Source organism: Artemia franciscana, chromosome 10 (genome assembly GCF_032884065.1).
Source record: "Artemia franciscana chromosome 10, ASM3288406v1, whole genome shotgun sequence".
NCBI classification, from domain to species: Eukaryota; Metazoa; Arthropoda; class Branchiopoda; order Anostraca; family Artemiidae; genus Artemia; species Artemia franciscana.
In genome coordinates this window covers 26,246,131-26,273,982 of record NC_088872.1, presented here as the reverse complement: position 1 = coordinate 26,273,982, position 27,852 = coordinate 26,246,131, and the positions used below count along the sequence as shown (strand labels likewise).

At 37.1% G+C, this 27,852-nt stretch overlaps 1 protein-coding gene across 1 annotated transcript; it reads right to left on the bottom strand.

Moving 5' to 3' along the window:
* On the bottom strand, positions 1-27,821 carry LOC136031987 (cytosolic iron-sulfur assembly component 2B-like). Its single transcript, XM_065712049.1, has 3 exons — positions 27,669-27,821; positions 22,444-22,523; positions 1-323 (listed from the first exon to the last, which is right to left on the bottom strand). Exons 1-3 carry the CDS (start codon positions 27,787-27,789, stop codon positions 54-56), a joined length of 471 nt encoding a protein of 156 aa, XP_065568121.1. The 5' UTR covers positions 27,790-27,821; the 3' UTR covers positions 1-53.
* Between the last annotated feature and the right edge of the window lie 31 nt (positions 27,822-27,852).

The following is a 27,852-nucleotide window of genomic DNA, read 5'->3' as shown; positions in this document are numbered from 1 at the left end:
TAGAGGCTATATTTCTGATTTATTAAAATAGAGGTAATTAGGCATAAAATCGTTTAACCATTATTTGCGAGACACTGATTAACAACTTCAAGCAGATTAGCATTCTCCAAAGCAGCAGCAACTCTTTCCTTATCCGCCAGTTGCTTATTTATTGCGTGTTCAGTTGCATGTGTTCCGGGAGATATTTCAACACTAATCTTAAAGCGTGGTGGTAAGGACCGAAGAAGTTTAACACGAATAGAAAGTCCAATTAGGGTAGCCATACTACAATGAGGTATAGTAGGCGTGAACTTCACTCGTACAATTCCCTCCACATCACTTACCTAAAATAAGGAGAAGAGTTAAATGCCAAGAAAATGGAATAGAATATAATAAGGGATTCATTTGCAACCAGAGGCGCCATTTGGGGGGGGGGGTCAGGGGTGGGCCCACCCCTGATTTTCCAAGGGGGCCCAAGCTTCCACCACAAAGGGCCCTTTGTCGGCCATAATAATCTATTATGTCCAACATAATCAATTCTGTCCAATTGATTTGAAATTACTGCACGCCTATTAAACAAAGAGCATAATTACTTGACGACCCTTGGGGTAATTATGCTATTTGCTATTAATCATTGTAAACTTTGAAAGTAGGTTAGATACATAATAAAATTCTTGAGTTCTGTCAAATAACCATTTCCTAGATGATTATGCGACACGAAGTGATTCGGGGGGGGGGGGCAAGATGGAGTTCATGCCCACCCCAAGATTTGGTCGAAATGGCGCCTCTGTTTGCAACATATATGCCTGATTAACCAACGCTTACGGACATCAAGAAATCAAAAGTAACTAAAAACCAAACATGAAAAATATATATCTCAAGCTACTGGCAGTAGATGAAAGTGGTAATAAAACAAACAAGTGAAAAAAGGAGAAAAAAACATACTTACAGCAACAGAGCTAAAATGAGTAATTTCCTTTTGTGCTCTCCAGATATGAGCCTGGGATCGCCATTGGCCTTAATGTTAAATTCCTACAAATTGGAATTTTGGAAAGAGAATAAATGAATGAAGTTAAAAGTTATTTATAATTTTCTGATCGAAAAATATAATAAGAAAACAAAACAAAACAGGATTTGTGGGTTTAACATTATTCAAGGTAAAAGCTTCAGCATTAATATCAATGCGGGCACACGTTACGCCATCTTTTGATATAGAAATACTCACTAGATTAGCAAGTATATCCAAATTGCTTCTGCTGACTACTTTTCATTTTGAGAGTTTCGCAAAGGAAAATAGGATATTTTAAGAGCAAATCGATGACAATAGTCTAATGGATGCAAAGGTTTAAATTAGTCCTATTCAACAAGATGAATGCAGGGATCAAACCAGTCAAATTTCCTGTCTTGATAGGCCACGAGATGAAATACTATAATCTTCAAAAAGCAAAAAAAAAGTTTTTTTTACAGGTGTGGTGTAAGATAAAACTTGAAACGATTGATTTTCCACCCTAACGGATTTACCAAACACTAAAAAGAGTGATATAAAAAGAGAAAAGATTTAAAAACACTTTTACTTCAGAAAGCCCTAAATTAAAAAAGAGCTTTTCTCTAAACCCCCAAAAAACTAAGGGCCCTAATTAGTTTGTCTAGCGCCCTAATTCCCCTTTAGGTGAAGTCAGTCTTTTTTATAAAGTGTTATATTGCCGATGTCGATCTTACGTATCTCTGATATATTTTTTTGCAGAATCCACAATACCATTGTTACATGATTTTATAATACCCTTTCTCAGAACCCTTTCAGGGTCTGTCAAAACCTTCACTGAAGACAATTACTGGCAACGGCTACTGATCGTTCCTTATCTTGTGAAGTCATGTTGTCTCTGGAAATCTCTTGAAGCCAAGCATCTTGGTATTCAAAAAATATTCAAGTTCAGTCAACCTACTACTGCCGTGAAGACCCTATACCTTCCACGACAGCCATAGGGGGTATACTATTAGAGCTACTAGTCCCTCAAGACGTTATTGTGCGCACCTGGGTCTTACGCAATACTACAGTACATTTGTTTGTTATATAATGCTATATTACACTTGTGTGATACGTAATAGGGAATGTTTGTTTGCTTGTGCAAATATTTTCTTCAAGATTTCTTGGGTTGTTACATCAAATGTTTAAAAACCTACGAAGGGGCAGAAAAAACCTCCAGAGTCCCACCAAATCAAGAAGCAAACATAGTCGTTACATCTAAGTTTTTGTTGGTTATCTAAAAACCTAAAGGTGTAAGGAAAAAGCCTCAGGGCCCTCCCAAGTAGGGGCATAGTCTAAATGATCATAGCCCATTCACATTAACTTTTCTGCTTTACGCACAGGGCGTTTGTTTTAATTGTTGTTGGCAGACAAACGAATTTTCCGCTAGTTTCAGGAACAAAAGGCGAGAAGTTACGTGACCTTGTATTGATTTTTCTGAACATACAAGATCTGTTATACAATGGTGTGTTTACTCACATAGCGGGACCGGGTGATTTTCTTTGTTCTCTCGGGGCTATAAAACCTGGTGCTAGAGGGGAAAAATTATCAATCTCACATTAGAGATGGAACGTGAATCAATAAATTTTAAATGGGATAAGACCAAAAGATAGCAACAGGTAAGCCTCTATGTGTATATGGATACCCCCTCCCTCCACCACAAAAGGAGTGAGATTATAGTCAAAGAAGATTTAGTACGATTCACTATAGAAAATTAATAAGTAAAACCCTGTTCCCCCGCTACTCTATAGCTCCATCACCGATAAATTAATCTAATTTTTCCCACAAAATTCCTGCCCTATATTAAATCGCATTGAAGGTTATTCCATCAGCTGGATAACCATGAGATACAGATATCTACACTAGCCCTTACTTATAGCACCCACCAAGTAAAAGGGTTAGTTTCTAATCCTTAGCGTAAGTTATCAGTCGTCGGTTAATTGCCGAAAAAGGTCGCTTTTAACATTTGCCATTGTATGGAACACAGGTATCATTTGGCATAGGATCAAATAATTGGATGAAAAAGGTTGCTTTTAACAGCTGCTTTCGTCTGCAAAATAAGATGCTTTTAGGAAGTTAAATCTTTGCATAAAATGATGTGAAACATCATAATATATTTACATCAAATCTATGATTTTTGAGGTGGTGGAGGGGGTTATGATGACTATTATCATATGAAAAATGTGACTAGATCTAAAGTAAGTGGTTAATGTCTAGTCTGAGAAGGGGGCATATACCAAGCGTTAGTTAATTACCAAATAGGGTCGCTTTTAACAGCTGCTTTTTTCTGCAAAATTGGATGGTTTTTAGCATTTTAAAGACTTACGTGAAATTCTCGGAAAAATGTAACTTATCTGCACATTAAATGAAGGTACGGATAATATTCTTTCCTTATTGTAAACAAAAAAATAACTACACATTGGGATGTTTTTGAGAAAAATAATGAATTATTGTGTGAGAGCCCATCCCCCCTTAATAAGGCCAGATGTAAACCTCGGCTACAGACTAAAAGTTTTCTGATTGTGTGGTACTGTCTCCTGCCTAGTCCATTTATTAAGCATATTTCTCATAAAAAGTTAGCTCCAAAAAAAAGTTACCAAAAATTTATATATTTCTAGTTTAGCTACTTTTTTCTATCTTGAAATTCGTTAGGTTCGTTAGGTTCGTTAGGTTGGGAAAACCAGACTTGCAGGGATGGTTCTATAGATTAAAGTATGTCCTGGGAGAGTATTTTGAACCACATACCAAGCCTATTTTATCACCCTTTAAGGAAAAAAGTGCGAATATGCGTACCTACGTCGAAACCAAACTCTGCATTCTCAATTGATTGCCCCATTATGGCATAGATCTCAAATTTTTGGCCTGGAATTAAGGCACATAAAGCCCCACTACAATTCTCTGGCAACGAACGATGGAATTTTTTTAAATAACAACTGAAACCTTTCAGTTTGACAAATGACAAATACTTTCAATTGACAAACTTTTTTTCATAATTTTCTTGTTTAATCTTTCAAAGAATACTTCTAAGCTTAAATACTTTTGGAAAACAAACAATTATTCGTCTTAAATTTAAAGAGAATCGAGGTGATGAGGCTTTTAACCTATATAAAACACAGAGGAACCTAGTGAATAAACTTCGAAGCAATGCAACTTCTAATTTTTATAATCACAAACTTGAGGATAGCAAAGGGAAAATGAAGGAAACGTGGAGGACAATAAATGCACCTTATTAGTGAGGAAGGAGATAGAAGAATAAAGAAGTGTGTTTTAAGCGGTTGCGACTGTGATGATAAAAGTGCAACTGTTGATAAATTCGGTAAATTTTTCTCAAAATTTGGTCCTGAAGTGCAATCTAGTGTTTATGACAAGTATCAAGAAATGCAGGGCAGTAATTTTAGTGACATAAGAAGTGAATCTCTGGAAATGAATTTTAATTTGTGTACTAGTGATGAAGTCAGTAAAATTGTAAAGTCGCTGAAGTTTAATTCAGCTGGAGTGAATGGCTTAACTCTTTGAGGGCTTAAAGCAATTTTAGGGTATATACTACCCTATCTGAGGTTTATTATTAATCTTTCTCTAGAAAGTTCCCTGAACAGCTTAAGGTCGCGAAGGCCATACTCTTCCACAACGGTGGCTCCAAAAGCATTATTGAAAACTGGCAACCGATTTCGATTTTACCTCTTTGCTCAAAAATATTAGAAAAAGTTGTCCATAAGCACCTATATGATTTTCTCCAGGTTAACGAATTATTAAGTTAAACCCAATTTAAGTTCCGAAAAGGACACTCCACAACTCATACCTTGCAGCATCTGGTAGAATGTGTTAGTAGTGCGTTGGATCAAGGGTTCTTACCAATGTCAATTTTCATTGATATAAGGAACGCATTTGATACTGTAGATTTCAAGATTTTGCAGGAGCGACTCAAGTGTCTGGGAATTGGCGGCACTTCTTTACGGTGGTTTGAAAGTTATCTGCTTGGAAGATCCCTGCGTGAAGTACTTAATGATGTGACTTTATCTTCTCATCGACTAAAATGTGGAGTTCCGCAAGGTTCTGTTTTAGGTCCCTTACTTTTTCTTGTGTATGTAAATGTAATACGTTTTTATCTTTAAGATGTCTATGTAACAACCTTTGCTGAGGATACAGCTTTGACAGTGTGTGGTAAATTGATCAAAGAGGTTGCAATGAAAGCAAATGATGCGTTGAGAAGCTTGGAGGTTTTTATGAGCCTTAGTTTGCTGTGTGTCAACGTGAAAAAGCCATTTCTATCGATTTTCTGCAGAGTAGGCATGCCAGCTGATGCTAGAGATCTAGTTATTTTATCCGGAAAGCCTATTCAACAAGTTCATATTGTGCGATACTAAGAATTTTTTATTGATTCAAACCTTTCAGGGAAGCATCAAAGTGATATTATTTCTTCAAAAATTGCCCGACGAGTTGGAATACTTCGTAGATTGAAGGATTTCTTATAGTAGTTTTTATAATAATTTCAAAAGAGTCCAGATTCTTCAGAACAATGCTGTGAGGATCATAGGCAAGTATGTTAAGGATGTGAATGACATAAGTGCTGTTTTTAAGTCTTTAAATTTGTTTAATATGGGCCAACTGCGGGATTATCAAGCAGCAGTTTTCGTTTTCCAGTGCGTGCATAGTTTAGTCCCAGGTGTTTTTCGTGACAATTATCGTGCTAACAGTGATATTCATAAATATGATACAAGGAATAGTGGTAAATTGGTGATAGAGCTTAAGAGTAGCACAAGCTCAGGGTTTCGATTACAGTTTCTTGGAACTACAGTCTGGAATTCAAGCCAGGGAGCACCAGGGTGGCTGAGCATCTTCTAGAGTTTAAGAGAAAGTTAAAAGATTATTTAATAAAAAATAGTTGAATATGTATTTATTTGTGAGGAGATAGGAGATGGTAGGGAGGTCTGGCTGGTTGGGGGTGGTAAGGAGGAGTGGGTGGATGGGTGATACTGAGGGAGTAGGATTGTCGGGAATTTTTTTTTAGGGGATATTGTGAAGGAGAGTGATCTTTTTTTTGTGGTATGTTTTTATCTTTTTTATTAACTATATATGTTATTTTTGGTGTGTTTAGAAAACGGTTAATTTTTACTACTGCACGCCAACAAAAACGTATGTTTTTCCATCAGTAAATTAGATGTATAACGTAAAGATTTATCATTGTGTTTATTAATAAATTATCGTATCGTATATGAAGGGTTGTCCCCTCCTCATTACCTTACTCTTTACGCTAAAGCTGTTAGCACTTTTAAAAAAGCTTCCTATTCTAGTTAAAAAGCCACCAATTTTCAGCAAACGCTCTTAAAAAACTGGGACAAACAGACAAACTTTAGCGTAAAGCACAAGATATTAAGGAGGGGGACACCTTTATATATATGGAAGGGCCAACCCTCCCACACACGGAAATTTCCTTCGGTGCAATTTCATCCAGCTTAAAGTAAACCTTCCCCCCGTCAAATTCTCTCCAGGCAGTTATATCCTCGCTAAGAATCTACCCTCCTGTAAAATTTCTTACGGAAGATTCAGCCTGAAAAATTCTCCTTAGCATTCTTTCGTTTGAATAAGACATTAATCTCGAATCGGTTTCTCGATCACTCCAGAAATGTCCCCCTCCATGGAATTATTTCCCAGAAATCAAAATCTGTGGAAAATACCCCCCCCCCCCCCGATAACTCCGCCGGAACATTTCCAGATGAAAAATTGGCAGAAGCAGTAATACTTCCCGGCCAGCACTGATGTTTTCAGTAATTTAGTATTTGTCATTAAAATATTTATAATATTCAATGCTACTACTGCTACTACTACGAACAACTCATCACATCACCAAACCTCCCGAGGCCACTGACAAATTTGGGCTATAAATTTGCACATTGGATGGGGGGGGGGGTAAGTATAGCGGGTCGGATGCAAAATTTGTAAGGTGCAATTATTCTGCATATTATGAAGTAAGAATTGTTTTCTGAATTCAAACTGTCCAAATACTTTACCCCTCCCCCCTCTTAAGTGCAAATATATAGCCCAAATTATATAATTCCCATCTTTTCTGTCTCTTGTCTTTGTCTTGTCTCAAGGTAAGCTTAAAGAAACTAACGAACAACACCGGTTTGTTCTCCAGTTTTACACAGCGTAAACTTGAGTGAGTTGTGCTTAATACACAAGTACCAAAATCCCTTCCCCCTACGGAAAAAACTTAAGTAAAATTCTCAAATTAGGAAAGCCAACTTCCACGGAGGGGGGGAATTTTCCGGGGGGCATTTTCCACGGGAAGGGTTTTCTCCGGGGTTTATTTTCCGCGGGGGGAATTTTTCTGAGGGGAGGGGTGTTTTCCACGATGGAGAGGGGGTAAACACCTAGAACAATGAAGAGGATACCTCCTCCACAATACCTGGCTCTTCATGCTAACTTTATTTAGAATTTTCAAAAAGCTTCTTATTTTAATTTAATGAACCTTGTGTTTCAATTGTTTTTCATGAAGGATTGGGATACAAAGTCATACTTTAGCATAAAGAGCAAAGTACTTCAGAGGAGGCATCCCCCACATCCCACCACTAAAAATTCCCCAGGAAAAAATTCTTCTCCCCGAAAAAGGCCTGTTTATTTCCCAATAACAAATGCTATGCGTAAGCAATAGGCAATAAGCTTTTCTTTTTCGAATTGAATAGAAAATTTTTTTTTTTTAAACTGAAAGTAAGGAACAACACTAAAACTTAAAACGAACAGAAATTATTCCGTATATGAAAGGGGTTGTGGTCTCCTCAGCACCTCGCTCCTTACACTATAGTTTGACTCATTCACAACTCTACTTTTTAAAACAATGAAAATTTTAGCGTAAAGAGCAAGCCATTGAGGAGGAGACAGCCCCTTTTATATAAGGAATAATTTCTGTTCGTTTTACGTTTTAATGTCGCTCCTTACTTTCAGTAAAAAACCCTGTATTTTTATTTATTTTCTGAACATTTAATGCAGGTTCAAATTTAGCTAACGGTACATGAAGAATTAAAACAAAAGTTGCAAATTAATTTTGGGAGATCTTTCCGTTTATGAAGGGTATCCCCCTCCTTATTACCCTGTTCCTAACGTTAAAGATGTTAGCACTTTTACAAAAAAAGCTTCATATTCTAATTAAATAACCCCCGTGTTTCAGTAAATGCTCGTAAAAAATTATTCCATCCATCTTCCACCTTGTCAAATGTTAAACTCTCCAGTTTAGTATTCAACCGTTACTGAAAAGTATTCAACTGTTCCTGAGAACCTTCGCCCGATCTTCTAGGACCATTATTTCAATACGATCCCCCCTGGAAAAAAAAAAACAATAAAAAACAAATAAACAGGCATCCCCGATCTGTCTTCTGGCAAAAATAGCAAAATTCCAAGTTTTTACAGATAGGGGCTTGAAACTTTGAAGTTTTAGTGTTGCTCCTTACTTTCAGTTTTTTTAAATTTAATTTTTAATTTTTCTCAAATAATACCGGAAAATCTGGCTCGTCTCTATGAAAAATTCCTGCCCCACGGAAAAATCCCACCGTGGAAAGCTCTTTTCACGTAAAACTACCCCCCCCCCCTTCTCCAGGAAAATTCCTCCAAGGCAATTTTATTCTAACTGAAAATTCTACCCAGAAACTTCCTTGCGGGCGATCTCAGGTGAAAAATGTTTCTTGTGCACTTTCATGTGAAAAAGACTTTAATTTCTGATTGTTTTTAAAATCATGTCGGCAATTCCCTCCATGAAAAATTTCCCAACAAAAAGCCATAAAAAAGAGTTTTCCAAAAATTATTTTTTTTTGTGGGGGGATACAAAAGAGGCTTTGAAAATGCAGTAAAAATGTGAAATTGATATGTATTCCCTTATGATTTCTAGGTGTATTTCTTTAGCAGCTTAAGTACATTTGGTGTGCTTTTTTTGTGCGGGAGGGGGTAAGGGGTTAAATGTTTTTGGCTTTCTTTTTTTAAAAATATTGTTTCTACTTGTATTATCTCTTCTTGCACTGTTCTTATTGGTCCATTCTTCTGGTTTCGTATTGCTTTCGTTTGTATTTTTTTGTTATACTAATATAAACGAATAAATAAATCTTAAAACAAATTCAGCTAAAAATGATTTGCAAATCGAGCTTAAAACGAACAAAATTATTTTACTATTGTAGCATAAATGAAACCGAAAACGAACAGAAACTAAATACCGAATCATAGCAAACATACATGCAACATGTACAAACATAAATGAATAAATAAACCTTAAAATGAATAAAGCTTTAATTAAATGTGCGAATCAAGATTGAAACGAATAAAAATCAATTCAAAGAAGGCTATAGGTGCTGCCTCCTTCCCTACCTGTGAAATTCTAAGACCTACTGCGTCATTGACGCTTTACTGAAAAAGGCGCTTAATTACAAAATTTTCTTACGAAGTTATTACAACACTGAAAATGAAAAAATGAAACTACAGTAAAATCAAATTTTGAATCTATTGGCTTTTCAGCAGTTGACATCATTATATATCAAATATTTAGTTTAACCTTATTTCTTTCCGAGACCGTTCATGACAAATTTAGTTTCACTACAAACAAGGATTTAGCTACTACTTATTTTCCTAACTTAAAAATAAAAAGCCTACTGAGTCATTGGCGCTTCGCTGAAAGCGAATTATAAAACAAATATTCTCTGTTCCACTTATTTCACGATTGAAACGAAAATATCTATTTGCCTACACTATTCAAATTTTACGAACTCAATTTTATTTATTATAAAGAGAATTGTACTTTTTCAGTTTTATTTATTCAATTAGAAATACACCTTTAGCCTCCATATAGTATATTAAACGCTTAATGCATATTACATTCAGATGCCAATACGCCAAGATACCTGTGATACCAATACGCCCAATAATAATACGCCCATACCGATACACGTGATATCGATAAGCCCGATACCATTACAGCGTACTTCCCTTTCCCCATGGACTATGGAGGGTCATATCATCACCAAAACCATAGAGAGTGGACATTTGAACAAAATGGCTATGTAAAATTTTTGATTTGACAGCTTTGGGGGGAGGGGCATTTAGGGAGGGGGGATAGTTGCCCTCCAATCTTTTCGGTCCCTTAAAAAGGCATTAGCAAATTTAATTTTTGTTCAAATGAGCCATCAAACATCTCTCTATGATGTTCTGGTCATTCGCCAGCTCTGGTGAAAAAAAGGAGACACCTCAGTGCTACCCATGCAAAAAATCGAATTTTTTATAGAACGACTTTGGGGGGGAGGGCCTTCAGGGATGAGGACAGGTTACCATCCAATCTTTTCGGTCACTTCAAAAGCACTAGAAAATTTTATTTCGTTCAAATGAGCCATTAACCAGTACAAAGGAGGATTTATAGACATAGCCTATAGGGACTTCTTTTTCCCAAGGAATCATTGTTGAGAAATTGTTTCAATCGATTATAACAGATGAATTAAACAGATGAATTTAAAATCTCATGTGTATTTTAGACTCGAAAAAGAGTGAAATTTTTCACGCATATGGCGAATACAATAGAACTGAAAAGGAAGGCATTAAAAAAAACAACATATTTTAAAGGATAGAGAATAGTTAATTAAATATGTGAATTGAGCGGATCTTCTTCATAATCTTCAGATTTTAAATTTTTTTTGGCAAGCTATTGAGAATTTGCTGTGTTTCTAAGGAAGGCACAAAGCCTGTCCTTTAGGCGTAATCTATCTGTTTGCACGTTACATTTCAGCAGTTTCGTGAGGATCTGCTGTGTGGTGCTGAATAATTAATATCTGAGGTAGAAATATTAATTAATGTGAAGCAGGGGTTTTGCCCTATGTGTTTAGTCCGGCTAATTCAATAGGAAGATTTCCCTTGGATCCTGATATACTTATGTACCCTTTTCCCCTAGAGCCTATTCACTTTCGAATTTGTGAGATCTATTTCATGCATGGTGACATATTTCATTATTAACCAGATTGTTGTTGGCCTGATTTTAAACTGATATTCTATATGAGGAGAATTTGTGAAATTAGTTGAAAATCAAGGTTTATGACGGAAATTCCAATAGGAATAATACGCTCCAGCTCCCTCAAGCGGACAGAGGAACAGGTCAAATTCGATAAATTTTCGAGAGAACCCAGTGCTGTACAAAGAGGCTTGTCATCAGTATTATCAAATAGTTCGTGGTAACGAACTGTAGTAAGGAGCGACCCGGCTCAATAGTAACCAAAACTCTAAAAAATGGAATTTTGATACCAATAGCTATATCAAAAGAATCGCATTTTAATGCTGGTTTTAAATATATAAGTTTCATCAAGTTTAGTCTTACCCATCAAAAGTTACGAGCCTGAGAAAATTTGCGTTATTTTAGAAAATAGGGGGAAACACCCCCTAAAAGTCATAGAATCTTAACGAAAATCACACCATCAGATTCAGCGTATCAGAGAACCCTATTGTAGAAGTTTCGAGCTCATATCTACAAAAATGTGGAATTTTGCATTTTTTGCCAGAAGGCAGATCACAGATGCGTGTTTATTTTTTATTTTTATTTTTTTGTTTTTGTTTTTTTTTTTTCCCAAGGGTGATCGTATCGACCCAGTTGTCCTATAATGTTGCAAGAGAGCTCATTCTAACGGAAATGAAAAGTTCTAGTGCCCTTTTTAAGTGACCAAAAAAATTGGAGGACACCTAGGCCCCCTCCCACGCTAATTATTTTCCCAAAGTCAACAGATCAAAATTCTGAGATAGCCATTTTATTCAGCGTAGTCGAAAAACCTTATTGGGGACGACTTACTCCCCCACGGTCCCCGTGGGAGGGGCAACAAGTTACAAACTTTGACCTGTGCTTACATATAGTAATGGTTATTGGGAAGTATACAGGCGTTTTCAGGAGGATTTTTTTGGTTGGGGGGAGGGGTCGAGAAGAGGGGGATATGCTGGGGGAACTTTCCATCGAGAATTTGTCATGGGAAAAGAAAACTTCCATGAAGGGAGAGCAGGATTTACTAGCATTATTTAAAAAAAAAATTAAAAAATAAATGTGAAAAAGCTTTTTCACCTGGAAGTAAGGAACAGCAATAAAACTTAAAACAAACAGAAATTATTACCCATATAAGGGGCTCACCTCCTTAAGATACCTAGCTCTTTACGCTAAAGTATTTTTAGTAATTTCAACTATTTATTCTACGGCTTTTGTGATTCAGGGGTCATTCTTAATGAATTGGGATAAAATTTAAGCTTTAGTGTAAAGAGCGAGGTACTGACGATGGGGCGAATCCCCTCATATATGTAATAAAAACATGAGAATACAAAAGTTCTTGACGTAAGCTAATTTATAAGTTACGTAAATCTTTTACCAATAAAAAGATTCGTAAAAAATTAAAAGTTCTAGTTGCCTTTTTAATTAACCAAAAAATCGGAGGGCAACTAGGCTTCGCCCCCGCTTTTTTTTTCTCAAAATCATTCGATCAAAATTATGAGAAAGCCATTTAGCCCCCCCCAAAAAAATTGCAAAATTTCGTTTTGATTATTCCTCTGCGGAGAGCCAAAATCAAAACATGCATTGATTCAAAAAACGTTCAGAAATTAAATAAAAAAAACGAGTTTTTTTAACTGAAAGTAAGGAGCGACATTAAAACTTAAAACGCACAGAAATTACTTCGTATATGAAAGAGGCTGCTTCCTCATCAACGCCCCGCTCTTTACGCTAAAGTTTCTTACTGTTTTAAAAAGAAGAATTGAGAGAAAGAGTCAAACTTTAGCGTAAAGAGCGGGGCGTTGATGAGGAAGCAGCCTCTTTCATATACGAAGTAATTTCTGTGCATTTTAAGTTTTAATGTCGCTCCTTACTTTCAGTTAAAAAAACTCGTTTTTTTTATTTAAATAAATTACCTGAAGGCACAAGTCTAGCAAAAACGATGAAAGAGCTATGCAAGCCAAATACAGAATAATCACAAAATAACGGCGGCTTCAACCGGAAGTTCACTTCCCGTTGAAACAAAACCAATAAAAGGTACATCTGCTCAAGATTTACATTTATTTAAAACACGGTCAAAAACTGTGGAGAGGTCTCCAACTATGGAAAAGCTGCGCAACTAAACGTTTGGTCGGAAGGGCAATGGATAACTAAAATTCAACCCTACCTAAGTCACAAGCCACAAACTGCCTTTGCAGCCTTGTCGATTTATTGCACAAGGGACTTTTTAAAACGAAAAGAAGCTACCCTACCTAAATCACAAGACACAAATTGCCTTTGCAGTCTAGTCGATTTATTGCACAAGGGACTTTTAAAAACGAAAAGAAGCTACCCTACCTAAATCACAAGACACAAATTGCCTTTGCAGTCTAGTCGATTTATTGCACAAGGGACTTTTTAAAACGAAAAGAAGCTACCCTACCTAAATCACAAGACACAAATTGCCTTTGCAGTCTAGTCGATTTATTGCACAAGGGACTTTTAAAAACTAAAAGAATCTATGTTTGAGCAAGTTCAGCTATCTTCGGAACACTTCCTTCATAAGTTCAGAAACGAAAAGAAAAGTAATACAGAGTCTTGGAAAGAGTAGGCTACCATTATAAATTAAAGGATCTAGGGCATAAATGACTACAAATAGGAGAAAATACCAAGGTTGAACATGTTGAATAGCTTCTTGAAAATTTTTGAATAAAAAACAGTAATAGAAAGAGTCGATAGACAGGGAAGACGAGTTAAAAACATATCTAAAAGAAAAATAACCGACAACAAGCGAAAAAATCGGAAGTTTGCAGGACCATTATGTCGATATTAAAAAGATACATCAAATACTACAAGCAAAAACCACGATGATAGCAATGGCGGATACCAATACACAGAAGAAAAAAGTAGATTTCAACCAAAAAAATGAAAGCAATTTGCTTTCGTTTGTAGTCACCCAAGTTATTTTACCAAGAATTGCTCCAATAAAGATGATGGGAAAACTCACACAACAATAGCCTGGGCTAGGGCCTATATTAGCAAACAAGAGCTCATATGGCAATTGTGACGAGGCCAGAAGAGCTAAGAGCCAAGAGCTCATATGGTATGAGCTCTAATAAAATTCTAAGAATCAATAGATTGATTTAAAAGGAAAATCAGAGGCTTAATGTCGGTCGGGATTTTTAAATAAGAGCTCTGAGTCACGATGTTCTTCTAAATATCAAAATTCATTAAGATCCGATCACCCACTCGTAAGTTATAAATACCTCATTTTTTTTTTAATTTTTCCTCTCCTTTTAGCCCCCCAGATGGTTGAATCTGGCAAAATGACTTTATCAAGTCAATTTGTGCAGCTCCCTGACACGCCTACCAATTTTTATCGTCCTGGCACGCCCAGAAGCACCAAACTCGCCAAAGCACTGAACCCCTCCCCCAGCTCCACCAAAGAGAGCGAATCCAGTACGGTTATGTCAATTACATATCTACGACATTTGCTTATTCTATTCACCAAGCTTCATCCCAATTCCTCCACTCTAAGCGTTTTCCAAGATTTCCGATTTCCCCCTCCAACTCCCCCCAATGTCGACAGATCCGGTCGGGATTTGAATAAGAGCTCTGAGACATGAATTACTTCTAATTATCAAATTTCATTAAGACCCAGTCACGCGTTCTTAAGTTAAAAATACCTCAATTTTTCTAATTTTTCCAAATTAACCCTCCCCAGCTCCTCCAAAGAGAACAGATCCGTTCCAATTATGTCAATCACGTATCTAGAACTTGCACTTATTCTTCCCATCCAGTTTCATCCGGTCTCTCCGCTCTAAGCGTTTTCCAAGATTTCTGTTTCCCTCTTCCAACCCCCTCTGTCCCCGGAACCATATTCGAGTCGAAAATGGAGCATCTAAGACATAAGATCCTTCTATATATCAAGTTTCATTAAGATCCGATCACCTATTCGTAAGAAAAAAATACCCCAATTTTCACGTTTTCCAAGATTTCTGGTTTCCCCCTCCAACTCCCCCCCCAATGTCACAGGATCTGGCCGGAATTTAACATAAGAGCTTTAAAGCACAAGATCCTTCTAAATATTAAATTTCATTAAGATCTGATCACCCGTTCGTAAGTTACTAACACCTCATTTTTCCGAATTGAGATTTAAAATACGAGATTTGAGTTACGAGGTCCTTCTAAATATGAAGTTTCATGAAAATCCGATCACTCCTTCGTAAGTTAAAAATACGCCATTTTTCTAATTTTTCAGAATTAACCCTCCTCCCCCCAATTCCCCAAATAGAGCGGATCCGTTCCATTTATATCAATCACGTATCAAAGATTTCTGCTTATTTTTGCCACCAAGTTTCATCCCGACCCCTCCACTCTAAGCGTTTTCCATGATTTTAGGCCCCCCCCAGAAAAACTCCCCCCAACGTCCCCCAGATCCGGTGGGGATTTAAAATAAGAGCTTTGAGACACGACATCTTTCTAAATATCAAATTTCATTGAGATCCGATCACTCGTTCGTAAGTTAAAAATACCTCATTTTTTCTAATTTTTCAGAATTAAACCCCCCCCCCCCCCAACTACCCCAAAGACAGCGGATCCGTTCCGGTTATGTCAATCATGTATCTAGGACTTGTGCTTATTTGTCCCACCAAGTTTTATCCGGATCCCTCCACTCTAAGTGTTTTCCAAGATTTTAGGTTTCCCCCTCCCAACTCCCCCCCAATGTCACCAGATCCGGTCGGGATTTAAAATAAGATCTCTGAGACACGATATGCTTCCAAACATCAAATTCCACTAAGATCCGTTCACCCGTTCGTAAGTTAAAAAACTTCATTTTTTCTATTTTTTCCAAATTAACCGGCCCCTCAACCCCCCCTCCAGATGGTCATGTCGGGAAAACGACTATTTCTAATTTTATCTGGTCCGGTCCCTGATGCGCCTGCCAAATTTCATCGTCCTGGCTTACCTGGAAGTGCTTAAAGTAGCAAAACCGGGACCGACAGACAGACCGAGAGACCGACAGAATTTGCGATTACTATGTGACTTGGTTAATACCAAGTGCCATAAAAATTGATGTGTTTACGGAATCATAAAAATAGACAAAACAAATAAGTGGACAGTTAGTGGAAATGACCATTGCTTCTTCTAACGATCCAATTTGCGTGTGAACTGGCCTCATTAATAATACGGAAAATAACCATATAGACACAGTTACAACGGTATTTTATTATGGAGATAAACACCAATGTCCGTCAGCTTGGTTTGGAATACAAATTGCAACAAAAGATGGCACTGTCCGAAGAAACACACTAAAGTACTTCTAGACTTCTATGAGTGGGGTTGGGCGTGGCATCCCGTAGGAGAGTTAGGGAGACAGAAATGGTCTGGCCACCCTGTATAGAAAATGAGACATCTAATATTCCGGTTTCGAATGAAAATACTTCTGAAATTCGTGGTTTTCCATGTCACTTCTCATAAAATGACAAAGTTGGAAACAGGTTTAAAGTATATTCTTGTACTCGAAAAATTCAACAAAAGTGCAGTATGGAAGACTTAATGCGGGAAATCCAGTTCCCATTTACTGACGATTTATTTATTTCCTAGGCAACAATAGAGAAAACTAAAAGAAAGAAAATTTACGGAAGTACAATTTAAGAATTCAGTCTGGAGTACAATACCCTTTTGATGATGATTTATTTAGTCTGACTGAAACATTGAAAAAATGTAGAAAAAAAGAATTCAAAAAAGAGAAATATTTAGAAAATTCAGTGAGCTGACAGACAGTTACATTTTACAGCTCAAAATACAGAAGAAGAAAAAAGCTTAAGGGGGGAGGTAGGAGGTATTCATCCTCTTGACAAAAAAAAACAGAAATAATTAGATCTGAACAATCAACTTTTTTGAGGCAGTTGACCTTGATTGACAGGGGGAGGGAGTCCCTTCGGGAAGTCAATGATGATAGTCAGCTACATTAGACAACAAAAGGTTGACCAGTTGTGATTACCTTACTAAGGACTAGTCTTTCCAGACTATAGTCTTTGGGGGATATTCTTCCCATTACCCGTCTCCACTTACTGCCCATAAACCCAAACCCTACACCTAATTTTCACCCTCAGTCGGCATCGATATTTGTTCCTTATTAAACTGTCCCATTCTAAAGTGTGAATTTCTCTGTTATCTCTTCTTTGGAGTCTTATGGTAGCGATGGCCAATAATATGTGGTTCGACCGGTGGAAGATGTTTAGCGTCTCTGACTTTCATAAAGTTTATGTGTAGAGTATAAAATGTTTATTTATACAGCTGTAATTGTGGCGCAAAGACTATCCGTTGAAAGCCGTTTGGGCTCGTGCACAATTGTGTTATTAATTTGTGGTTAGAAACTTGTCGTCATTTGACTTCAGAAGTTTATAATTGTTGCTGTTTTCATCATCAACGATTCCAGGTTCCAGCTCCAGTTCCAGGCTCCTGCTCTAGATTCAAGTTTGAAAAAAGGAAAAGTGAAGAACGTCAAAGGACAATTTACGAAAGTAAGTCATGCATTTCAAGTTCACACGCGAGTAGGAAATGGTTTTTTAATTTTGTTTTCTTTTAAAATGAGTGCAATACCAATTTTAGATCCTTAAGACCCTGAATATGATTGAGATATTGCTTCATTCTTTTTGAATGAAATAAAAAGTAAAGGTTTAAAGGCCCTTTTGAATTTTGATTCTCCAAGTCGGGATTATAATCCTACTTCAGTCGTAACATTTTTGACTACTGTGGGTAATTTAACGACCAAAGAAAGTACCACTATAAGAAGAAGCGTAAATGTGGGAGCGTAAAAGCGTAATTTCCGAGGATTATAGAACCGATGGGCCTATTTAGGGTAAGAACAACAAGGAAAAGATGAATCACAGATTAATTAGGTCAGTAATGGATACTCTGGGAAATATCCTAGTTCTTGAAAAGGCAAAAGTTATAAAACCAGTTTTTAGGCAATTGAGAACTTGAAAAAGAAACGACGCAGGCGTATTTACCAAGAAAGATAGATGTGTATCAGTTTTATAAGAAAGTGGACATTGCCACAAAATCGTATAGATCGGAGTATAGTGGTTTAGTAACTTTTTTATCCCGATAGTATAGGCCTGGATTGTTTTATTGATGGATCGAGGCTAAATATTAAGAGATATTTATTAGAACATATGGTGATTATGATTCAGCTTCTGAAGCGTAAAAGAGAGCGCAGCATTTTCAAGCTATTGAAAACTCAATTGTTGAAGAAAAGCACGAATTTTGTCTGCAGCAGTAGATGCTGAGTTTCGTTGGATAGGAGAGAACGAAGGACTCCGTCAGAACTGGCCTGAAGTAAAACGTGATCAGGGGGAGAGCTAGATTTTTTAGTGCAGGATGTAGAGGTCAGATTGGGAGTTTAGGCAGACATTTTAGTGCAGAAAAAAAAATATGATGAGAAATTGAGATTTTATAATAAGGCACTGAGCTAGAGAGGTGTAGTGTCAAGAGAGATGAGAAATTTATTATAAGGCATTGACATAGAGAGGCGCAGTGCTGGTAGAGATGAGAAATTTATTATGAGGCACTGATGCAGAGAAGTGAAATGTCGAGGGAGATGAGGCTCGTGAAGGGGCGAATAACGGTTGCCCGAAGGACCAGTTTTATTAGGCATTGACGTAGAGAGGTGCAGTATCGAGAGAAATGAAGCTGGTGAAGGTGTGGACTATAGTCAACCGAAGGACCAGATGACTGACAATTTATTAGGTACTGATGTAGAGAGGCGTTGTGTCGAGAGAGATGAGGCTGGTGAAGGAGCGGACTGCGGTCGACCGATGGACCAGGTGTATCTTCCAGATACTTCCGGAAACACCGAAAGGTGTTCTTAGGGAAAGGAAGGTGTTTGAGTTTCTTACCAATGGGGAGCGGTGGCAGCCATTTATCTTAAAAGGGAAGTTTTCAGCTCTGATCCCAATTACCTATTAGACAAATGTTCTTTTATTCTTTAAATAATCTATCATTTCCCTTAAGCTCATTCCTTCCTTTTTCCTTCGTTCGTTAAGAATCTTTCATGTTTGTTAAGATTTGCTAATTAAATAAGACTTTGTTGTAGTATATAGATGTCCACAGAGCCCGCTCCATGATTTTATGGACCTATGTGAAGAACAATTAATGAAACTCCCGATTAACCCTAAGGCATGTCTTATTATGGGGGACTTTAATATTGACCTTATAGACCAGTCATCTGCTAGTACTGAACTTATGAAAAAGAAGTGTAGCTAGTGGATTGCATGCTTGTATAAACATCCCTACGAGAACTACAGGAACATGAGCTAAACTTCTGGATAATATACTTCTAATATTCTTAATTATTTACAGATTGTATTGCATCTATACGTCTTTCCTAGCCTAGGCCCAGGTTATGAGAGTTATAGTTGCGATCTTGTTTTTGGAGAATTAACCTTCTAAGTTGAGAAAGGTTATCTCTGTATAAATCGAAATTATCCCTTCGATTGTACCCGTTCCTCTCCAAACCTGCTCCAAGTGGGGCAGCCTGAGGTGGCAACTAAGTAATATCAGATAGGGGCGATTCTAAGTGGGAGATTTCTCCAGGATGGTTTTCTTTAGGCTATATGAAAATAGTCTAAATGTCATAATTGGTATCAGGTTATTTCTCATTGGGAGTGGAGTAAAAGCCTCAGTAATGCTGTTTAGTCCCCCTCCACCCCCTACAGTGCATAGTTCCAAAATAGCGTTGAATATTCATTAAAGCTGGCTTACGAATTTGTCGTAAGTCCTAGACTACAAGTCTGAGGCTAATTTTGCAACACAATTGCCCAACATAAAGAACTGCTTTCTCCAGTCCCTATTCAACACATAGAGACATGCTGCACGTCTTTCGATTTATGATTGTTCACAAAGTATTTGGGGAATGATCGAAGATGATTGAATAATAAAAATGAAGTAATTGAATCACTGAATGACAATACTAAATCAAAACACAGTAGATGCAAAAATATTATGCCTGTATGCTTCTCAAATGGCTTCGAACTTCTAACATAGTTTTGTATGTATGGACTAATGAACTTGCTAGTTTCAAGTCAGCAGCTAATTTTGCAGCACAGAACTCCAAATTCAAAACACAGAGTATGTATTTTCCAAAATGGCAGACAATTTTTACTATGGGACAAATAGCGACGAGTTTTTCTACAAACCATCACCACTAGTACTCATAGTACATCTATGGTACTTCTGATACTACCACTCCCATGTCAACCTTCCCATCATGACTGTTCCTACTCCAACTGTTCTGCCCAGAATTATTCCTACTATGTTTACACTTATACCAGATACTTCCATCATGATCCTACTACTAATAAACGGGAAATGGATTTCTTTAAATTCATTTAAAGAAATCCATTAGGTAACATTACTATCATTAATGTATAAAAACTATGTGAATTAAGATATATTCTTCAAACCCGTTTAAAAGTATGTCACAAGAGGAATTGTCCTGGTATGTCCCAAAAATTACTGGTTTTCAGAACAAGAAGGGAATTTTTTTTCAAGAAAAACTACCATATGTTCTCAAAGTCTGTCTCAAAATGCCCTGTTTCTGCTTAAAAGCACTTTTATCTTCTCCTGGCTGACACCCAAGCATCAAACATGGTCTGCTACGTTGCGACTTTTCACGTTGCAATTTTAACTTTTTTCCTTTAGTGGCCATACTACGGTTTTACATATTACTGAGATATTTGAATACTTGTACTAAGTATATATTGCTGATTAATTCTGATCTGGATCACAGGCTAAGAAAACTCATTGCCAGCATAAAATTGTTTATACAATCAAATACTACTATTAGCTACTGCTAACAACTCACCGCAGCACCAAACGGCCCGAGGACAACACAGCTACGCCAGCTCCTCCTTCTTCCCAGTCTATTCAAAGCCTCCCTCTTTACAGCCTCCCAGGAAGTTCTCATTTCCCTAAAATCTTTCTTTATGACCACCTCCCATCCCAACTGCGGACGACCTTTTTTCTGCTCGGCCAAGACAGACAATCTTCGGCAATCTGTCATCCTTCATCCGCAGAACGTGTCCTAACCATCTCAATAATTCTCTCATTATAGCCCTATAAAGCGGGATTGGATCACATTTTTCGTACAGAATGACTGTTTGAGATATGGTCAGTCAGTCAGGTACCCAAAACAATCCGTAAGGAATTTCTTTGAAAAGCACCTAGCAAATGCTTTTCGAAGCGCCCATTCTTCAGAACCACATTTGACCACTGTCATCACTGTAGCTTCCAAAATTCTAATCTTGGTTGGTAGAATAATCTTTCTATTCATCCAAACTTTTTTAAAACTATAAAATACGCCATGAGCATTGGCTAGTCTACGTTTAAACATCTTCAATCCTCCCACCCTCTTTGCTAGCAACACTACCAGGGTAAGTGAAGCTGTCCACCTGACCAATCTTTTCCTTACCCAGTGCCACCTTTTCATCTTCACTTATCGCCTTAGCGGCTTATTCTTCTTGACATTAATTTTCAAACCTATTCTAGCGCCCTGAACTCGCAAAACCTTAAAATTCATTCATTTTTCTCAATCTTTCATCTAGGATGCTTAAATCATCAGCATAGTCCAAGTCCAGGAGAGTTTTTCCTCCCCATTTGATTCCGTGGTCTCCCATTGCCTTTCCTGTGCTCCTTAAGACAAAGTCCTTCAAAATGATCCATATAAAGGAGGATAGAACAACACCCAACATAACTCCTTATTTAATGCAAAATCTGCTGCTACCCTCATTTCCTACCTTAACCGCAGCAGTGTTATTCTCATACTTAGCACTAATTACTTTAATGTATTTGTCTGGTATAACATACAAGGATAAGAGCTTCGCTAATGCTCTTCAAATAAGTAGGAGCAAACTAAGAATTTTATCTTAGGCCAAAACAACAAAGCACTTTCTTCTATGTCTTGTGTGTGAAAGTACTTGTGCCATGGAATATAAAATAAAATGGTTTTAAGACAACTCGACGAACTGTCAGACAGTCTTTAATGAGCAAAATCAAAGTTTTCCTTCAAAAATTCGTCTTCGAAAAAGTGTTTTAAAGTGTTGAGACATTCACAGCTATAACACCGAATCGACATCAAAGAAGCAAAACTAAAGTATAGCTCCCATAATACTTTTATTGGTACAGCCAACACAAAGTTGCTGCAGCACTACATGCTGCCCAGCCACTGCAATTCTAGTTCACCTTATAATTATTTATATGGACTAATCATTCGAATTTAGATTTTCCTCTGAATATTTCATTAATAAAGAAAAAAGCAATCTGCAAATCTTGTAAAATCATGCTTAAATTTATCTTTTTTAAAATTCATCTTTTTATCCTAAATAAAAATAAGAGAAAAGAGAAGAAACTCAATACAAAATAGTCAATTATTATAACATAGATGCCAAAGAGCAGCAGTAATGAATCTTACCTCGACATTATCCTCCTCGACAACATGCAGCTCTTCTAAGGTAAGAGGATGTTCAGGGTCATTGAGACCCCTTATCAAATCTGAAAAAAGGGAGCTCTTTAGCGAGACATTATATTCTTTTACTTATTTTTTAAGTATATCTTATTTCACATCAATGATTTTACTGAAATTTTTTCTTCTTAAAGTGTTCCACCAGCGTCTATGATTTAGAAAAAATTAATTGCCTTGGTTTGCTGATTTACTTAACTTTTGCTGTATGTTTTCGTTTTGAATTGGGAAACTGATATTAACTATTAATAAAGGAAGAGAGCTTATATTCCCCTTTCAACATATATGTGTCTACATTAAATCAATTTTTGGTCATAAAACAAACTAGTGTTACTTATTTTATAATACATCAAGTACCTTCATTTTTGTTTTTATTTTCCCTCAACATCAACTCAACAATGCAAAAAGAATTAGAAACCGACTAAAGTAATGAACAATGAAGACGTAATAGCAATTCAGCCTGTCAAAGATGTCAATAGTAATGTGTTCCCATCGATTTTTTAGATCTTTGAGCGTAAAAGCAGCTCTGTCTGCTCCAACTCACTAGCAACATTGCAAGCATCACATTGTGATATGTAATAAATGATAACTTTCACGGTGATGGCCAGGTGGCAATGGCCCTTGTACACTGTTTAGTTTTGGTTATACCAAGGTGTGACAAACGCAACTATTGTAGAGTGTTGGGGTCTAAGGATAAGGGTGCTAGAACTCATACACCCTTGATAATAAGGCGTTGGTTCACAACAGGTCAGTAGTGTCAATTGGGAGGAAGAGACTTCTCCCCCTTCCCTCATGATTTTGCATCTCCTAAGATTTTGAAAGATACCCTTTTTGGTATTTTCATTGAAAAAAATAACAAAGTCCCCCCCCCACTCTCTAGACTTTGAAAAACTTGACCATGCCTTGATTCATCTAACTTGATCTGTAAGGCTTTACATCTTGGGTAAAAAAATGCTAAGCTCAACAGCATGTGTCAGCTCTCTTAGGCTTTTGTTCAGTGAGGACAAGCTTGGTATGTACCTCAATAAGTAATTCAATATGCCTAAAAGTTTTTGAAGCTGCTCTCTGCTGCCTGGTGGTGGCAGTTCCATAATAGCATAATTTTTGTTGGGCATTCTTCTTTCCAAGGTCAGGAGACATCCAAAGTATGGGATGCTATCTGCACCAAACAAATATTTCTCTTGGATGAACTTTGCATTTTTCTCATGAGCAGAATAAAGTGCCACCCCAAGTGTTTTATCATGTTGGTTTGCATCAGCACTGAAAATGACAATACCATTGATTTAAAACATATCAAATTTTTTAAAAGCCTTTTGCATTTCCCTCTGAAAGTCATTGTGGTCAGAATTGAGCTCAAAGGGATACCTTTTAAACATTTTAACAGCTGTAAATGGTGTTAAAAGTTGTCAAATGAAACAATACATCAACCAGGATCACTGAACAGAATCTAGTTGTGCTGCAAAGTTTAGAAAAATACTTTTACACCAGCACACCTCAGGACAATGCTCTCAGATGTTGGAGTTGGATAATTGGGTCTTTTTAGGTTCTTGATTAACTTAACAGAGTCCAGACATATCCATCAGCTCCCATTTGATTTCTCTATTATGGGAATAGAATTGACCCAGTCCATGGAATTTATAACTTTCTCAGTCATATCCAACTTATCAAGGTGACTGAGCTCAACCTTTAAATCTCTCCTTCAATGTATATGTTACATGTTTAGAGGGTTGAATTGTAAGAATAGGCTAGCAGCGCTAATTCACGAAAATACTGGTAGGAAGGGGGTGTGGAATATGTCTTTCAGCATGTAAAATGGTGCAACTTTGTAATTTTTTCCATTGAAAATCAGGTGCAGCACTGTAGCTTTGCCTATAATAAAGGCTGCCAGAGGCACTTCATACGGAAGGGGTGGTCATATAAACTTCGGTGGAGCTAATTCAACTGAAAATCGGAAGTTTTATTGCCTTTTGAAGAGTCATAAGTGATCAGAGAGCAAATATCCCCCACCCCACATCCTCTTTTCTCCAAATGCATCTTATTAAAATTCGAGATAGCCATTTTGTTCAAAATAGTTCAGAAACCAGGTAACAAAAAAGTTGGGGTCAAAACAAACACCCAGAGCCTTGGGGCATGTGTTGTAAGTTATGCCCCAGGGGCATACAGGGTTTTTATGGAAGGGGTGGTTGTATAAACGTCAGAAGGGGCTCTTTTGACTGGAAACTGAAAGTTCTAGTTATCTTTTAAGAGTTAAAAGTGATCAGATTGATCAATGCAACTTGACCCCCTTCCTCTACGCACTCTTTTCCCCAAATGCATCTGACCGAAATTTTGAGATAGCCATTTTGCTTGAAACAGTCCATGTATCATATGGCAGTGCCTCTGGGGTTGACAGCCCAGAGCCCAGGGGCAAGGGTTTTAGTTATGCCCCAGGCATAAAAGGCTTTGATGGAAGCAGTGGTTCTGTAAACTTGGGAGAAGGCTCATTTGATTGGAAATTAGAAGTTCTACTTCCCCATTTTAAGAGTCAAAAGTGATCGGAGGGGATCTTTTCCCCAAATGCATTTGATCAAAACTTTGGGACAGCCATTTTGTTCAAAATAGTCTGGGCTCAGATAACAAAACTTCAGGGTCAACATCTCCCCTCAGAGCCCAGGACAAGTGTTGTAAGGTATGCCTGAGGCTCATTTGATTGGACATTGAAACTTTTACTTCCCTTTCCAAGAGTCAAAAGTGATCAGAGGACATCTTTCCCCCAAAAGCATCCCATTAAAATTTTGAGATAGGCTTTTTTATCAGAATAGTCCAAAGATTAGATAACAAAACTTTGGGGTCAATGCAATTCCTTTGCCCAAGCGTTTTTACTGCTTTGTTTTTGCGAGATTTTAGGGAAAACCCCCAAAAATTCAGCAGTACTGGGAGCACTGAACAGAATGCAGCTGATGAGCCAAAAGTAATGAAATAGAGAGGTGATACTGAGCTCTCAGCTACCACTCTTGGGAGATAGCCAACATTTTATCAGTGGCCATGAAATTCCTGTGTTGTTTTAAAATAATTTTTCTGTGAATAGATAGTGTGGCAGCAGAGTCCACCTGACGATTAGATGACAAATCACATCAGTCCAGTTTTAGTTAAGTTAAACAATCACTCATTGATAATTTATTTCACCCACTGGCATTGTGCATCCCTGGGCCCGGGTCTGTTGGTAAATCCTGGCCTGGGTGGTTGTATAAATTTCAGAGGAGGCATATTTGATTGAAAATTGAAAGTTCTTGTTCCCTATTTAAGGTCAAAAGCAATAAGAGGGCAAATAGCCCCCCCCCCCCATGCCCTTTTTCTTTCAAATGCATCCAATTGAATATTTGATATAGCCACTTTATTCTAAATAGACCAAAGTTCATGTATTAAAAAACTCTGGGGTTGACATATCCCCCAGAGTCTGAGGGCGAGGTTTTTCTCATCCTCAAGTCTACTAATGGCATAGCTTCCTGGAAGGTAGTTACCCTTCCTAAATTGCAGTTTTAAATTAACCCTGAACACTACTAGATTGTGATCTTCCTTTTTAACATCAATAACAGCACTCTAATATACCCTAATAACTGGTATTGATCTGACTAGTCTTCAATTTATAATAGCATAATCAATAAGGTTAGCTGTATTAACATCATGTGAATATTGGGTTATCTTATGGGCTATTTTATGACAAAATACTGTATTGGTTACAATTAGATTACCTACAAAATTACAGCAGTCTGAAACTATTATGCTACTATTTTTATTTCCTATACTAAATTAACCCAGACTTGAACACCCTATTTCTAACAAACTGGGCATTAGAATTGCCTAATAAAAATAGCATACTTCCTGCTTAAGTAAATAAATTCTATATTACCTAATTTCATGTTTTCCTTCCTTGGGGATATGAGTTTCTGAAACACCTAATAAATCTAGTTTCAAACCTCTCACTTTGTCAGCCAAAATAATAATTGTATGATATTCCTATGTAATATTCCTCTAATATGTTTCTCTGATGCTCAACCCTAATGAAATTACCAAATTAAGATAAAATAGAATACTTCAGAGACAAATTTGGGCTATATATTTGCACATTAGGGAGGCAGGGGTAAAGTATATTGGTTCTGTATGCCTAATATTTTAGGTACAATCATTCTGTATATTATGCAGTGTTTCCTAACTTTATACTGTCCAAATACTTTACCCCTGCCCAAATGGGGTGGGGGTTAACCCACAAATTGGGTTTTACCACCCAATGTGCAAATATATAGCCTAAATTGTACATTTTCTATCTGTTCTGTCACTTCTCATTGTCTTGTCTCATGCTAAGCTGGAAAAAAACAACAAAAAAAGAAACAGTTCTATAATGGATCAATGATTGAACAACTTGTGCAGCAGGGGGTTTATCATTCAAGAACCACCAATATTTCAATGTGACAGTAGTTTTTTAACATTGTAAAATTCCAAGTTGCAACTTTAATATTTTTTACAGGGGCTAGCACATCTTCTCTGGTCTACATGAATAGCTTATGCTGGCTTAGAACCATTCAGCAAGAAGTACCTGAGTCCTTTAGTTGAGTGGAGGCTTTGTGTAATCCTGGCCTCATTTGGGTCATAAAATGGTTTTCTGAACTTGGTAATGCTCTTTCATCAACAAGAGTTGAAATCCTGCACAGAAAATCTCAAGCCTACTATCATTGACTCAGTATATAGGCCAGGCTATCCATGTCTACAAATATTATGGAACTATGAGGAGGTAGGCTATTCCACAATGGGTAATGAGCTAGGAAGGAGTTCTTTGGCCCAGAAAAGCCCACCAAAACAAAAAGAGCGTAAAAGAACTATCCTTTCATCCAAATTTCATCCACTATCATCAACTATCATTTCATCCCAAGCACTGTGTTGTTTACTAGCCTATAATTTTTGTGAGGGTTGCCACTCCTCAAGGTTACTCTGCAGCATTGTTAGCAATCAGAGTTTTGGTTAGGAAAACTTGTGAGATGTCCACCATGAGGTCACACAAGCAGAATTTCCCTGTCACAGATAGGGATAGAGAAAGGAACTGATGACAGAGTAGAAATCTCAAACCATCTTACAAAACCAGATCCGAGCTTTTATACCCAGCCTATCCATGTCAATATACAAAAAATAGGCTATATCATTACCAAAAATCTCTCTACTGTCAATAATATCCTCTATTGAATCATCAAGATCGATTTCACTGATTGGCCTAGCAGCAGTCTTCTTAAAAAGCTTAGGATTTATATTTTCCAATTTATCATCCATTCTGACACGTTTGGAAAATTTAAATCTTTTGCTTTTGCTTATTCGTCCTTGACATAAATACCT